At 41.5% G+C, this 17,327-nt stretch overlaps 1 protein-coding gene across 17 annotated transcripts in view; it reads right to left on the bottom strand.

The window, feature by feature from the left end:
* The window catches only part of BTRC (beta-transducin repeat containing E3 ubiquitin protein ligase), a 128,308-nt gene that overhangs the window by 53,957 nt on the left and 57,024 nt on the right, over window positions 1-17,327 (bottom strand). For 10 of the 17 annotated variants that reach the window (XM_088669653.1, XM_035133684.3, XM_035133687.3 and 7 more), the window contains 2 exons: window positions 12,069-12,146; window positions 2,562-2,651 (listed from right to left, as the gene is read on the bottom strand). In XM_088669653.1, coding sequence (XP_088525779.1) covers window positions 2,562-2,651; window positions 12,069-12,146 — 168 coding nt within the window. Of the gene's footprint in view, window positions 1-2,561; window positions 2,652-10,472; window positions 10,573-12,068; window positions 12,147-17,327 lie in introns of those variants that run through there. The other 7 variants (XM_088669655.1, XM_035133689.3, XM_035133697.3 and 4 more) reach the window with 3 other exon arrangements.

Here is a 17,327-nt window from a genome sequence, read left to right as displayed (position 1 = left end):
CCATCTGCCATAGAAGGACTGGACATTGCTGTATTTTTCAAAGTATTAGGGGAAAAACAACCACAAGGCCTCCATCCCCCCAAAAAAATTATGAGCCTGAACTCTGACTCTGTATCATCACATTTTAATTGTTCCACTGGACTCATACAGCACATGGAACAGGGACTGCAGAGACTTGGGCTCAACCAACATTTCCCGAGTCTTTCTGCAAAAGACCCACCATGCCACAAAATCACCTACCCTAGCTGCACCCTAAGCAATGCCCTTTGCACTCACTTGCCTGATATGTATGTCATAGCTTGCACACTCTCTCCTCATTCTACTGAGAACACAAGGACGGCACTGGAAATTTCTGTTACTGTTTTATGTTAACCACAGTTTTTGAATCACCTGAACCCTAAACCATGGTTAATCTTAAACTGATGGTCCGCAGAAATAAGCCAGCTTCACAAACTACTGGTTGTGCATTCGGTATTGTGAGTCCAATTCTGAGGAGCTCCCTCCAAGCTGAAATAGGGCAGCCCGCTCCCTGATGCTTGGTAAACATTTTATGCTTGGTAAAGACTTTCAGCAGGCTCCCCTCCCCCGAATCTTATGGTTTATTTTAACTATTTTTATGATGTATCCCTCCATAACACTTATTGTACACAATACAACTGCAGTATTAAACTATGTATAAGTTATTAGAATTAGATTAAAAATAATAATAAATAAGCCATAGTTAAAATTGACCACAGCTTCACAGAGGTTAGGCAACAAGGCAAGCTGTGGTTAATCTAAAACAGAAGCAAAAACCTTCTAAACTCTTCCTTGTAGTTGCCCCCGAGGAGAAGAGGGAGAAAGCAAGCATAAGGCCCGCTGAGGTTTGCTATCACAATACTAAACTATGGCCTAGTCTTTTGTCTGACCAGCTCGCTGAAGCTCCTACAACACTGAGCTGCAAACTATGCAAAAGCATACAGAGACGGGCACAGTTGTACAGAGGGTGTGACTCCATACATACCGCTTGGTCCTCCAGCGTAACATTATGCACACTATTGAATGCCAAAATTCAAACGGAGGTATCTATCTGGCCTTAGGGAGAATTTCATTCTGTCTGGGGTTAAGCAAGCTTCCCACAGAGTTATGCACCCTGAGAGATTGCTCAGACTGCTCACACATTGGCACCATACATAAATGGATGTTGGATTCTGTAGAATGACACACTTGAGGAGAAACATTGTATGCGACAGGCAGTTTTACAGAAAAGGTGGAGAAAATTTGCGTGGCATTATTGTCTGCCAAAGGGATTATTTTTTATATTCAAGTGAAGTTAAAGAAAGGTTTCTTGGACATAGCATGTATCTAGAGCAAGAATACATATTCTGGGGGAAAGGCATTACAGGAAGAAATGCCAAGGAATGAGGAGAAGAGGGTAATCATTTCTCTACCAGCCATTTTGTTGGGGGTGGGAAGAGGGGGGGGGAGAGATGCTGCAAAAGCGCCAGCTGGTTTTGCTAACAGATGGCTGCATGCACTGATCTGTCCTGCAGGGCTATCCTGAACTTCCTTCCAATGGAAACATGAAGCTTAAGCAAGGCTAAACATGCCCTTTTTATATACACTGCATCGTGGCTGGAATGTTTTCCAGTCATTCACAATCCCTCAGACACGGTTCTTATTTTATGGGAGTTATATTTAGTTGCAGGGGAAGCCAAAGACAGGATGCACATTTCCCTGAGAATGTCTCTTTTGATGTGGCAATGCAAAAGGGAACATACCCGACCCACCATCCCTTGGAAAGTGCTTTGTTTTAAAATCAGAAGCGTCTTCAACACTGCTCTTCTAACCCGCTGACAATGTCTCCATACTGCAGTAAGTATGTGAATCAAATTCCCCACCTCGGCTCCAGTTGTGTGACTTGAGACAGTGACCAGCAGGGGGGGTATGAGAATATCATATGCTCCCCTTCTAAAATTGCAGGGGCTTAAATTCAAACTTTCCTTAGGGAAAGGAGGCAGGGTTGCAGCCCTACAATCTCAACTGCCTCTCTCTGCTGGAAGCAAACATGGACAACTTGTTTGGACAAAGACAGCATAAAAATAAACAAACCACCAGTTGGATTTGCAACAGTTGAGTTTTGCATTTCTCATATGAACATGGCTATTGTCAAGCTACACCTAGTGGAAATTTGGAACATATTTTCCTTAGAAGGGCCCAATAAATCATGATACAGTATTTTTAAAAAACCAACAACCACTGGGATTTTCATTTCTAATATTTCACCATATTATCAACTTAATTTCAAAAACTAATGATTATTGTTATAATTATTACATTTATTTATATCCCACCTTTTTCCCTTACAGGGAGAGAACTAATGAGGCAGGGATTCTTAGGATTAAAACAAAAAAATGTGCATTACTGATAAAGGACTACATAAGTTCCCATAAGACCCTATGGACTCAATTAGGTTTACATGGATACATTCAGAAAGCACAGTATTAAATTGCCTCTCCAATGAAGACAGAATTTGCAGCTTATTGGCCTGGTACAAGAATGACAGTAGCAGCTTTACTTACTTTGGCCACACAGTTTTCAGTCTTCATAGCAGTGCTCCCTAAGCAAACTGCTTCCTGGTTGATGCAGAGCCTGGCACAGCTATTATAGGTCTGTGAAGAGGAAATGAAATAATGGTTTTTATAATGGAACTGTATTTATTCTAAAGGTAAGGTGTTTCATGTATTTAGCGCAGTTGATTACATTCCCGGGCTTCTACTTTTAAAGCAGACCATATGCATTATATAGTCATATATCATATCATATCTTATCATATCTGATGGTCAAGTCTGCCTTACAGGGGTTTGTACTGCTTAAATCAAGAGCCTTACATTTCAAGGACCATGAAAAAATAATGCACCTCCAAGTTCTTAAATTAAGAAATCTAAGGGTGGGGTGGGGGAATGTTCCCACTCCAAACTCTTCTACAGCAGTGGTTTAAAGCAGAGACCCAAACTCCCCACCACCACCTGCAAAAGCTCATCTTGTCAATTGTTAAAAATGTGGGGTAGTGGTAACACTCTGTTCTCCACATTTCCCTGGGGAAGAGAAGCTATTGTACTTAATTTCTACAAAGGTGTACATTCCAAAAGTATTTCAATGTGGTTTACAGAAAACTAAAACACACAATGGAGCACAAATTTACATAAAAACCAAAAAAGTAGTAGACCCTTTTTGCCTTCAACCCCCCAAACCCCAGCAGCAACAAGAAGCAAAAGTGCTTTTAATATTCCTGTGAAGGAGCAAACATTCAACGCATGAGGAAGGGTGCTCCATAGTGGATTTGGCTCCTTCCTATTTCACTCTGGACAAAAAGAAGCACTGCCACGTAAACTTTTCTCCTTCTGGGCTCAATGATTCTTGAGGAAGCTTAAACAACTGCTTATTTATTTACTTACTGCATTTGTATGGCTGCCCAATAACATATGTTGTCCACAGAAATTTAAAAAATAAAATAAAATATTAAGAATAAAATGTAAAATAATAAAAGTAGCATAAAAACATGCTTTCTCGAAGAGAAACAATAAAGCATGGATCCTAAGGCTGAGATGGCCAGATTGAACAACTTGTGTTTCTTTTTAATGGCCCGGATGCATAAAAAGGCTTCACATGTTGCCAAAAAGGCTGCAAGGCTGACACCAAGCAAGTCTCTTTATAAAGCATGTTTTATAATTGGGCGCCACCACTGAGAAGACCCTCTACCTAGTAACTGTCTGCCTCATTTCATTTGGTGACAGCATGAAGCACATGGCCTCTGGGAAGGATCAGGTAGGTAGGTGTATATATATATACAGAACAAGGAGATCTTCCAAGTAACCTGACCCCAAGCTGTTTGTGGTTTTATAAAATTTAACGGTAGCATCTCTATGAGAGTATGTCGTGAGGATAATATTGCATTTTCAGCCACAGTCACAGAGGAATAGACACGTAATTTGTTCTTGAAATTTGCCCACATATGTTGAAGCAGGCAATATCTTGTGCATCCCCTTCTGTGTGAAAGATTAGGAGGAATGCCTCTACTAAGACACAAGCCACAGTGTTTAAAAAGGCATAAAAACATTTTCATTAAATCTGCTGCCCAATTAATCAGGGGCAGCTTTTAAATTGATTAGAAGGGTTCAATTTTTAATCACCCAAACACTGCCACCCCTATCATTACCTCATGTTGAATTCCTTTGTGAGATTCACAAAGGATTGTTACACTATTGATCATTCTACAGAAGTCCAAACTCGGTGTTTTGGCTATAAAAGGATTTCTGATTCAATTCTAGTTCAGAAACCCGAACTGTCCAAGCATCTCCTCCCCAATCACCAAGAGAGGCCATTTCTAGGCCACAGGAAGCACTGTTTGAAATGGCAGCCAGATACTGAGCCAGAGGCAGATAGCTTTGCGTTGGAGTGCTTTAATACGGTTTTATACTGCATATAAAGAATGCAAGCATAAACCAGTTTGTTGAAAACTACCCTTTTGGTGAAAGCTGGCTATAATTCTGAACAAGTTTTCAATTTTCACACTGCTGCTAGGGTAAAACATTTTAAAGAGTTTAATTTTTACAGTGGCTTCAATGACACAGGATTATCCAACAAAGTAATGGCTAATCAATAGAGGGTTTAGTTGTCAGGTGAAACATATAACACACTAAAAGGGATTGATTGCTAGGCTCCTCCTTATTTACTGGAAGGTATATATTTAAAATGACACAAACTTGTTACCAAGCCACATTCCTTTAACCTTGCAAAAGCTGTTTGAGATGAGTGTTAAGCAGCCTATAGCAACACACTAATGGGAAAAAAATATCTACCGACGTATGACCGCTTCAAATCATGTCAGGAGCAGAAATGCAATGAGAGGAGCTTGGAGATGCAAAGCAGCGTCTATCGCCAGACAAAGGTCCAAATTACCACCTGCAGATGCAGCTATGGAGGTGGAGAGACTCTCTAGAGCAGGCATCCCCAAACTGCGGCCCTCTAGATGTTTTGGCCTACAACTCCCATGATCCCTAGCTAACAGGACCAGTGGTCGAGGAAGATGGGAAATGTAGTCCAAAACATCTGGAGGGCCGAAGTTTGGGGATGCCTGGTCTACAGTACCACTTAAAAATTACATGAAGTATAAAACATTGTATTTTCATTATCTGCAGGGGAAATCAGAATATTTTGAGGTGGACTGAGGTGGTAAGGAGGGAGTATAAAATACAGAAACAATGAACAAAGTATGAAATGGATCTTTCTTCTTTTCAATAAACACTGTAATGCTTGGCCAACCTTCTCTCTGCAGCCAGAAGGACTAAAAATTTACCTCCATAGTAAAGGGACCCCTGACCATTAGGTGCGGTCGTGACCGACTTTGGGGTTGCACGCTCATCTCGCATTATTGGCCGAGGGAGCCGGCGTACAGCTTCCAGGTCATGTGGCCAGCATGACAAAGCCGCTTCTGGCAAACCAGAGCAGCACATGGAAACACCGTTTACCTTCCCGCTATAGCGGTTCCTATTTATCTACTTGCATTTTTATGTGCTTTCGAACTGCTAGGTTGGCAGGAGCTGGGACCAAGCAACGGGAGCTCACCCCGTCACAGGGATTTGAACCGCCAACCTTCTGATCAGCAAGCCCTAGGCTCAGTGGTTTAGCCCACAGCGCCACCTGGGTCCCTACCATAGTAGGGACCATAACAACTCTGTATCTTTTTGACTGACAAACATCTTAAGGTCTCACATTTTTAGGTTATGCCCAAAGGTAGAAAGGATGAACATGACAAACATACACATCGTATCACAACATTCAGAGGACAGGAATTGGTGCAGCTCTCTGCTGAATGTGTTTACCAAGCCCAGCATCGCTTCCTATGCAATGAATAAAATGGTCCACAGGTCCTTCCAATGTCAGGAACAAGTGGGACTACTCTTAATCCTTTGAACCCCTGAAGGCTTCCAAGTTTTTCATCTATACCAATGGACGGCTTTTGCAATTGCATGGTCTAAATAAAAAGTTATTTCACAATTCATCCAAAAGATCCCATCTTTCAGCACACCAGCAGTTTAATAGGATAATCTAAATGTTCAATAAGATTTCTTTCCCACCCCTGTAGTCAATAATTACATGATTTATCAGAGAAAGAGAATATTGTAGTAAAAACACAACAACGAAATCCAAGAGCACAATCATCTTCCCCCAAGTCATTTCCAGAGACAAGATTATTAAACTCTTTTTTTCATTGTTCAAACAAGGGCTTTTGCAGCAAAGCGCCAATTGCCAAATGGTAAGAAAATAGTTATTAGACTCTGAAGAATTCAGTGGAAGTGGGAAGTTATACGAACAAATCACTCTTGCAGATTCAGAAAGATCGCTTTCATCTCACTTACAGGGCCTTATGAGACCTCCATTAATTACCCTTAAGGTCTTTCATACAGAGTATTTTTTTTTAAAAAAAGGCAATTTATTTATTTATTTCCAATGAGGTGCTTCTTCCAAAAGTATTAAATAATGCCTGCAAATTTAAAAGCGTTTTTATAAACAGGTAATTAAAAAAAGGAAGATGAGAATTAAGTCAAGCTGCAGAGCATTACCCAGATTATCGTTTCTATATTTAAAGTAAAATGTCTAGTCTCTGTTGCTCGGAATGCTTGTGGGAAGGGGAAAAGATCTCTGCAGGAAGTCAGCAAGAAAAAATATAGACTAGCCAAGCCAAAACCAAGAACATTTACAGAAACCAGAAACGTCCCCAAAGCTCAGTTTGTCATATTGCAATTACACCTTGCCTACTGTGGAGCCAGAGTCCCTAATTTTGCCACTAGAGGGAAGAATTGTCTCAACACATGGTGACGGTAAATGGGGGAATGGGTTTTCCTGAGCAATTTCCATAACAATGCTCCCTTGGCTGTATGTACCTTCTAATTACTCAGTACAATTAAAATAACTAACCTAAAAACAAATGGGGGGGAAGGAAATGCTCAGCTCGTTTCCAACATTTGTGTCCTCTTTTATCAATCAAAACAAGGAAAAGGACAATGCTACTTTGTGTCCCATTCCCGAGCCACTGAAACTTATTCAGTAAAACAATATTGACAAAAGCAAGGAGTACTGAATTGCTTGTAAAACAAAAACTGAAACAGGAAAAAAAAATCCAAACAAAAGAGAAATGTCATGGTATTTAGCCATCTGGTAGCAGCTTGAAAACAAATTGTCCTCCAAAGAGCAGAAATACAGTATGCTTTCTCTCAGTTCACTGGCTTATGAATATAGCTCCCCCTCCTGCCTTCTCCCCTAAAGTAGATAAGCTAATGCTGGATGTGAGGGGCTTCCGCAAACTTTTTACACTTATACCTCATTATTCAAAGGTCGCCCTAGCCAACTGGGCTAACTGCATCTTTCCCCCCCAAATGGCTACTGCATATGCAGCACCTCCTTAAAATGCTCTAGATTTTCTGCCTGCCAATGAAAAGCTTGCCCTGAGGTTGCTGATCTTCCGAGGCTTAAATCCTTCATTTTATAAGGCTAGTCATTAAAAGGGAAGATGGCAGGCTAGTCAGTCATTTTTCTTCCCCATTGACAATTGGTGACATTTCTCCAGCAGCGCACAAGGTGTTGAAAACCTGGCAGCTGTTACCTCCTGGGAAGGAGCTCCTTTTTTATCCTCCTCTTGACAGCTTAACTCAATGGGTCAGCACCTTTAAAGACTGCAAAGTATCAGTGAAGTAGATGGCCAGAGTTGAATTACTGCACCCTTCCTAATCAATGTAAACCCTCACTGCAGGTGAAACTCTTCATCTATAGAGGTGCATGGGGGAGGAAAATGTAATGCCCTGAGCCAGATGGGTTTCATCTTGTGGTTTTTTTGTGGTGGTTTTTTTTAAAAGAAAGGAACAAGCTAACAAGGGGACAGCTACTTTGTTAGCTTCTTGGCCTCTCTCATGGCTCCGAGGCCCCAGGGTTCCAGCCACACAAGAGAAAAGAATTCAGCATACACGTAAACACTTAAAGAAATATAACTAGGGAGATGGCAACATGCTGTTTTCAAAGACTTGAGAGTCCTGCTCAGAGCTTTATTTATCACTACCCACGTTCATTGGCCTGTAAGTGGACACGGAAACAAAAGGTCAGGACAATAGACAACGCAAGCAATTTACTCCATTACGGGGAATGCAGAAATGCCACACATCTGACAGACCCGATTAGCATTGAAGCAGGGAGAGGGGGCACTGAGTTTTTAGGCTGCAAGACAACGTTTCTGCTGAACAGTCAAGGATTTTAGCACAAGTGATATTTGGGATAATAACTGGCCTCAAGTACAAATGAAATAAAACTCTGGAGGATTTTAATAGTGGATAGGAAAACACAAAAGCAAATTACAAGCACATTTGAAGTAACTATTTCCCCTTCATACTGGGTCAGTTTTTCCTAACAAGCGTTCAAGATTGATACAAATTACATATTAGACACCAACTCTTTTCCTCACACAAACATCTACAGCCTACTCTACAGTAACTAGGAAGCAATGTTGCCTCTCTTTTGCTCTGGCTTTCCCATACTTTTAAGCATCCTGCAGCACAAAATGTCAGAGGCTTTGTATGTCCTCCACAACCTCTAAATGTTGCAGCTCTGTGTCAAATTGCTGAAGGAAGAGTTCGTGAAAGTGCTGGGTGGCTGGGACAGGGTGGGGTGGGGTGTTGTGGAGAAGGGTCTTGGGTGCCTCACTTTCCTTCCATCGGGAAGCTCTTAGGAGAGATGATCCCGATGAAAAGTGCAGTGCACATCATTGCAATCCCGCTGCCGTCAGCACATCCCCTTTTGACACGATTTCCTCTCCACAGAGATCCACCCCCAACTCACCCCATAGAGCAAGTCTTGACAGCAAAAAGGCACTTCATTATTACCCCATTTGAGCACAGGAGAGAGAAGCGTTCTTTAAACAACCTGCATTGTGCCAATATTTTTTAAGACAGTAGGGTAATCAAGTTCAGGGCAGCCCTGGACAGCTGCCCTGTGACCTATGCCTGCTGACCCTTGCTATTCATCACTTTCCTTTGGAGGATGAGGGCAAGCTCCTGGGGAGTGACCACTACAATAGACAGATACAAGCCAACAATAATATGGTTCCTACAAAAAAGAACGGGGAAAACCCAGATGGCACTGCAATAAATTTACAGATCTTCATTCATGGCTCTGTTTAACACAACCAAAAGCCAAAAGGCTCAAAGGTCCCTGGGGAGCTTCCCCCTCATTGGTTTCTAAAAGCGATCTCTCTCTCTCTCTCAGCTACTAAGCCCCAACTCTTCAGAAATGGAGACGAAGCACTTAAAATAACAAATGCCCGACCTAATCAATCTACCATTCGAATCCAACACTAAATGATGGCTACTGAAAACTAATTACAGTTTTTGGCAAGAATGTTGAATTTAAAATGGAAACATACAGGTTAAAAAGGCACTGAAGCATTTGAGGGTCTGTTTTAAAAAAAATGCACACATGCACAAAACAGGACTCAAACCAGGAGACTGATTCAATAATTCACACATTTATTTTTAAAATGAATCAGATTAGTCCCATGTGTGACCTGCCGGTCCATCTGTATTCACTGGACTTAATGGGCACTCTTTTCACACTAGCTTCAGTTTGAAGTATGAGAGAGATAAATTTAGTTTAATTTTCAACAGATCAAGCTATCCATTTTCCAAATGGACCATCTGGATCAGCCTATTAAAATTAATTTATAACTTAGCAGTGAGAAAATTCGTTTGTTAGCTTAAACATAGTTGCCAAAAACTTTGTCCCCTTGTCGTGGTTTTCCAAGGCTGCAAACACACATCCACCCAACTTCCCCCACCCACTGCCCCCAGCATTCAATTTCCCCCCAAGTCTTTATTCACAAAAAACTGTACATGCTAATAAGACCTAATTATATTTACTTCTCTAAATGGTACATGGCTTTAAATTAGGTTATGTTAGGTTATATTAGGAAGAGGAGTGTGGGAGGAGAGCACCGCCCCCGGCAGCGCAATCCCAGTGGGGTGCCATCGTGGCTGCCCCCCTGCCCATGCTGGGCCCCTGCCCCCGCAGGCGGCACACCACGCCCCCAGGATGCACACCACGCCCCTGTGGGCGGTGCACTACGCCCCCAGGCTGTGTGGCAGCCCTGCCCTTGCCTGCTCCCCCCCCCCCAGTGCCAGAGCATGAAGCTCCACCACTGCTTCTATGCAAGAGTAATGGGAAGTGGTCAAAGGTACACACTAAACCTTTGAAGTACATGACTTCCCCTAAAGATTCCTGGAAACTTTAGCTGTAGCTCTGTAGGAGGTCAGCAACACTTCCCAAGATTATCTGAGAGAAGTCTTACACTTTAAATGCACGGAGCCAAAATAAAGGCCACCATAGGTTACATCTCCATGTGGAAATGTGTTTTTATTCTGCAATGCATAATAAGCAGTGCTGTATACCTGCCATGTGTACACAGATCAAGCAGATGACGCTTCCAAAAGTTCTCTGCCCCATGTGTCCTTTCATGAGTGAGAATGATTGTTGTCAATTTTAGGGTCTGTTTACTAAATAAAAGGACAACACGGAGTTTAAGGAGTGGCTGGATGGCCATCTGTTTAGTTGAGATTCCAGCACTGCGGGGGTTGGACTAGATGGCCCTTAGGGTCCCTTCCAACTCTACAATTCTATGATAACAGCCTCAAAAGTAGGCTTTAAAATGTTGCTTTTTAAAAAATCAGAAATTAAAAACCACCATCATTCTTTCTTCTAGCTTGATTCCCCCCCCCCAACAAATGTGCCCTCTCCTGAGCAAAGGAGAACATAATATACATTTGTTTGCATTCAAAGAAGAAAATAGAAGTGTTTCTCAGAAAAGAAACACATTGCTTTCTCAATTCCTTCTAGGTCCCTATGGGACCATCCAGACAGGGGATCAATTTACCAACGGGATATTGAGATATCACAAATGGATCAATGGCAACAGCTTTATCCTTTATGCAATATTACATACACAAAAACCCCTAACATTGGATCTTTTCCAGAAACGGAAAATCTAGATTAAAGGGAGGGTGGGATAATAATATTGGTTGAAATGTTGGTGCCAGCAGTGTTGTGTGGATCCTGCAAAAAAAGAAGAAATAAGAAAATGCATATCTGAGGAGCATTGATTTCACAAATACATGGCTGGAAGCATAACTGATCTTAACTGATCTCAAAGATATATATAGCATGCAGGCCAATTTGGACCAACTTTGCTTTTCCAATGAGTTCAGCCAAGTCATACCTCTTCTTTATTTATTGTCCAAGAAAATCTCAGCTGCACCCTGTTGGTGCCAGCTACCAGGCCTCACTAACCAGAATGCTACTGTCTGCAAACTGGTAACAGCAGCTGAAGGTTAAGACTATGGCATAAACCATCAATAACCCTTGTATGTAAGGGAGTAAGCATCTAAATTCCAAGAATCGCTTTTTAAATTAGCAGCCAATTCTGTATTAACTGAAAAGCCTATTAGCTCACCATTCTTCTGTTCTGGTTCAAGTTTAGATTAGGCATGTAACTGAATATTTGTTCCTTTAGTTATGGCCACACACATAAGAATCAAGGCCTATTGGTCTGAAAGCTTGCCTGATAGCAATACAATCTTGCTATTCCCCAAGAGGTCAAGGGTGGTTGCAGAATACATGGATCTCTTGTACAGCGCATAACAAGGAATTCAGTATCCATGCATTACTAGCACAGCAAAGAATCACACCACCTGCTTGACCCACAAGATTGGACTCTAAGGCACATTACTGGAGCAATGTACGATACATAAGAAAGTAAGCTTGCATACTGCTCTAGAACGATGTAAATTAGCTCCAAGGTGCCTTCCAAAGAATGCCTGTTGTAACTTGAAAGCTTATATACTCTTTCAGGAAAGAGGGAGGGAGGGGGAGAGAGAAAATATTCCTTTATGTGTTTTGCATCTTTCCAAGTTGCAAGGGATGTCAAAGGACTCTAGGTCATTCAAGTCAAGGGGCTGGGTGGGTTTTGCACGCCTAAATTCAGTGCATACCTGCCTGAGTGCATTCTTCTCGGGAATGATCTTCCTGGGGGGCTCATCATTGTTACAGTCTTCTCTTTCAGATGAATTCTATGCAGATGAGAGGGGAAAAGGTGGAAATCATTAATTCAGATATTTTCCTTTCAACACTGATCTAAGAAAGCAAAAAATCTGATGTTTTCAGCAACATTACCTATGAGATTTCACTTCCTTAGAATTCTTTTTGTTAAGAGGGGTTAATATTTTTTATTTTGTTTGGCACACAATTGTATAAATTAGAATGAGTGTCCGCCATAGGCATAGCCTGTGACATATCCAGTATCATGGAAAACAGCAAGCCACTATAAACAGACCCTAGACATAATCCTTCATGACACATATCCGTATAATTAAACAAGACTTTCAAAATATTACAAATTCAGATTTTTTGGTATTCCTAGCATGTGTCCAAGCACTTGCATAATGCTGGATCTGAACTCTTCTACATAACTAAAGTGGGATGCCCTGGCTCACAACAATACTAGGGTTTAATACAGGCATTCCTAAACTGCGGCCCTCCAGATGTTTTGGCCTACAACTCCCATGATCCCTAGCTAATAGGGCCAGTGGTTGGGGAAGATGGAATTGTAGTCCAAAACATCTGGAGGGCCAAAGTTTGGGGATGCCTGGTTTAATACAATGGAATTACTTCCACCTCAATGACTTTGATAAAGAACATTAAGAACCTAAGAAGAGCCTGCTGAGCATTCAGCTTTGTTATGTATGAGGGAGGGAGAACAACTTTTCTCTATCTATTTATAAGCTTCATGTCACCTCTTATTTGCCTTCTCTCTAAACTAAGGTAAAGGGGCCCCTGACCATTAGCTCCAGTCGCGGACGACTCTGGGGTTGTGGTGCTCATCTCGCTTTACTGGCCAAGGGAGCTGGCGTACAGCTTCTGGGTCATTTGGCCAGCATGACTAAGCTGCTTCTGGCGAACCAGAGCAGCGCATGGAAACACCGTTTATCTTCCCGCTGGAAGGTACTTGCACTTTGATGTGCTTTCGAACTGCTAGGTTGGTGTGATTCACCCCGAGTTCACCCCATTGCGGGGATTTGAACCACCGACCTTCTGATCGGCAAGCCCTAGGCTCAGTGGTTTAGATCACAACGCCAACTAGAAAGTCCCAAATACCACAGTCATTTGGTTGCCTTTTTTCTGAAACTTTTCCAACTCTACAAGGTCTTATTTCGTGTGAGGAAACTAGCACTGCACACAGTATTCCAAATGTGGCTGCACCATAGATTTGTATAACCACCTTATTTGTTTTCGATTCCCTTCCTAAATATCCTTAGCATGGAATTTGCCTTTTTCACAGCTGCTGCACACTGAGGACAACATCTTCATTGAGATATCCACTAGGACCCCTCATTCCTGGTCAGCCACAGACAGATCCCATGAGCATATATGTGAAATTATGATACCCCCCCCCCGACTTTACACTTTGCATTGAACTGTGTTTTCCATTTCACTGACCATTCACTCAGTTTGGAGATGTCCTTTTGGAGCTCTTCACGTTTTCTTTTTGTTTTAACAACCACGAGCAATTTAGTATCATCAGCAAATTTGACCACCTCTCTGCTCACTCTAGATAATTTATGATCAAGTTATAAACAGGTCCTAATACTGATCCTTAATGTTTCCATTAAGACCAAAAAGCTTGGACAAATAAAAAATGTCCTGAAACTGTTCTTAACCTGAAGCACCTCTTTAGCTAATGGGGCTTCGTGCTGCTGCCGCACCGCCGGAACAAGATTTCTGTTCTCATCCTGAAGCAAAGTTCTTAACCTGAGGTACTATTTCTGGGTTAGCGGAGTTTGTAACCTGAAGCGTTTGTAACCCGAGGTATGGTACCAAAGTATTTTTATGGGATTTAGAAATGTACTATGCAAACAGCTCCTGAAAGCAGTGACTTTGTGGAAAGACCCAAATTAGTCCTGTGTGTTGCAACCTCAATACTAAGAGGAACACAGAGGAACTCCAAAATACCTGCCACTGTTACAATAGAGTTTAGTAAGCTGATATATTTGTTATGTACTGATGCTGTTCAAGAAGCTCTTTTACAGTTGAAGACTTTGGTATAAATAAAGAACATTATAGAGGATATAAAAACAGACAGGATTTCTACCAAACAGGTATTTTGGCTAATCCAAATGGTAAAGACTGAGTTTCCATGAATGGAGTCTGGATAGGAAAGGGTAGACAAAGCACCATCCACTGTCTTGGTCAATCTACTTATAGAGTACGGTATGTTTCAAGGAAGGATCTGAAACTGGAAATAGATTGACTAATAATGAACGACGTAGTCCATGAAAAGGTTAAAATATGGGTGGGAAATATGGAATTAATAACACTAGAGAAGAAGAAAAAGTAAAACTAGGACATACATTATACCGTACTTTTAGGGTGAATATTAACAAGTGGCAGCACCGAGTATAATAACATATATTTGAAGCGCATGCTCCCTTTTTTCTCTCTCACTCGCCTTCCTTCTAAGATAAACGCATTACCAAATGCCATGGAATTCAACAGCCTTTATGTTGCCTGTCCCAACATGCTTCAAGTTTACCAATTTCTTCCTTGAAACTAAAAAGCTAATTTGAAACCTTTGTTTTATTCATTATCTTTATAGGTGGCAAGACTAAGAGGTTGGCTGAACAAAGACCAGACAATGACTGCCAAGTGCATATGGTGGCTCACAGCTTGCCGTCGCCCCATTCTACTGCACCAACACAGCAGACTATTAAAGAGGAGCGCTGCTCATGCACTTTTGTCAGCAAGTTAAGTTACGCTTGGCAAAGGATGAAAACTGGAAAAGATCATGCTCCTTAAGAAGCAGCAAAGATGGAACCGATTGCTTGGAAACTGGAAATCTTGTTTCCATGTGGACAACAAGCTTTAGGACACAAAAATTCCTTGCAATCTTTAGATTCCGCTATGCATTTTAAAAGTGAAATAAATAAGTACATCTGCAGGCATCACTCCTCACTGAACTGCTCATCAGGTTTTCATAGCACTTTTTGGGGCCCAGGGTCTGGGCCCTTGGGAGCAAAAATTAGGAATTACTGGTGCCCTCTATTGACCAATAAAGGAATGTTTTGAGTAAAATTCTAAAGCAGTGAATACAGAATACATCAAGGAAATCAAAACTGCAGTAAAATCACATGGGAGGGAGAAAGCAGAAGCCTCTCCACAGCCTACCCCAAAAGATGTGGATGAAAACCCTGACAGTTCTTGATCGTACTAAATTGAATGCTTTCTTTTCACCAGGCCGCTCTCATTTGACAAATATTTTTACAAAAGCAAGATGTGTGGAATCTCTCTCACAAGCAGGCACGAAGCACAAGGCACAATTAATCAGGTCTTTTTTGAGACCAGTTTACCTCATAGTATGTGCTCTGGTAATCTTCCCCCACATCTAGCACTCAGCAAGCCAACATTTCCAGAATGACAGCTCAACCCACATGGTGTTAGTAGAAGGTAATGTTTGTAATTATCCCATGATCACCAAATGCTTATCAGAAAGACAATGGGATTATGTGGGGCAGTGAAGTATGGAGGGGACACACACACACAATCCCACAATAAAAATGCCTCCTATAAGCAAGCATTGGATATGTAACATAACTGTAAGGAAAGTCTGAAAGGAAGTATGAACTTCTCTGGCCTCTCTCGTGAAACAACATTTCCATGGAACTTAATCATGATTCTACATGATTCTACAGAATATAGGACTAAAGACAATAAACCACCAGAAAATTCTGGGAAAGCTGAACATGTGAATGGGGTTTGAAATGCTCATTCTTATCTTAACAGTTAGGCACACTTGAACTATCAGCAGCGAGGTAAAGATCACTTCTCTTTTACAAAGCTAACAGGAGCATGTTTTTGAGACAATCCTATGTTCTAATCTTAGACAGTCAAGAGACCCTTGACAAATCCCGTTTGTGTGAGAAGACTTGTAATTAACAGAATTCACTTGCATGGCAACATAGCTACCCCAACGCCCGGTACTACCCCTAAACCCAATACACAATTTATTAATATCAACGACATAGGAAACTCAGCCACCACCCCTACCTAAAATGTCCTCATAGCTGCACTGAAGCAACTTAACTGTGATATTGCAACTTTCATGCATATAAACCATCCAAACAAATGCTGGAATCAGATGTAATGGATGGATGAAAGCATTCCAAAGGACTATCAGCTGAACAGAACCACCTTTTAAGACAGCCCCTCATCTCACAACAGATATCACAATAACCATGCCAACTTCTTCTTCTTATGAGGGTGAGAGGAGGAAAAGACTGTACTTGCCAGCACTAATTATAAAGCCATACAGATGCAGCACTTTTTCAAATGTCTATCTGTGTGTGAGAGAGGAACCACGTCTATGCAGAGAGCACTTTTTATGCTTTCAAATCCTTAATCCTGTTTGGAGCTGTCAGTGGGGGTTAATGGAAGCTTTGGATAGGAGAATTCCAATCTGGTTGGCAGATGGATAGGTTGGTTATAGCTGCATAACTATGTCTTGCCTGCAGGCACAATTCAGAACACTGTTAAAGCAATATAAAGTCGCTGTCAAGCTGAACCATTTGGATCAGTAGCAAGGAGAAATAATAATAAAAGGAGTTCATTTCTGGGCCTTGTGCGTTCATGCTAGTATGCAGAAACTGATTAATTGTCGTCGTGTGCTGGTCGGCTGTACCTCCGATTCCTACTTCTGGAGTAGATTTTGCATGCTAATATAATCATTCTCCCTCTTGAGACATTAGCAAATAATCAAATGAAAAACAGGATCATAATTTACTGAGATTCGGGCAATTCTCTATGCAAATTTGACTTGTTATTGCTGCTGCCTCGTTAATCTGAATGCCTTTGACAAACTCCTTTGATTTATGAACTCATGACAACTCCAATGTGTATATATTTTGCTAGATTGACATTATCATTAAGAGTGGGTGGACTGAGCTCACATGAATGGCTGATTTTATTCGCTGGTGTCGGCTGCTCAACAGCTGAGCATCTCCTTTGCACAAAGCCCCCAAGCGCAAGGCTCTTTCCATCTACCCATCCATTCATCATCTCGATGTTAATTGGCCCAGGCTTTAAGCAAATTTTCAACACGATTTAAAGGCATGATGACACTGATTACTGACCCTCTGCCATACGGTGCCTATTGATTAACCTGACAGAGATGATGAGCTTGAGGGAAACTAGGTGTGTGG

The sequence above is a fragment of the Zootoca vivipara genome, chromosome 5 (assembly GCF_965207765.1).
Source record: "Zootoca vivipara chromosome 5, rZooViv2.hap1.1, whole genome shotgun sequence".
Lineage (NCBI taxonomy): Eukaryota > Metazoa > Chordata > Lepidosauria > Squamata > Lacertidae > Zootoca > Zootoca vivipara.
The sequence above is the reverse complement of the archived record's forward strand: the minus strand, read 5'-3'. Positions and strand labels throughout refer to the sequence as shown.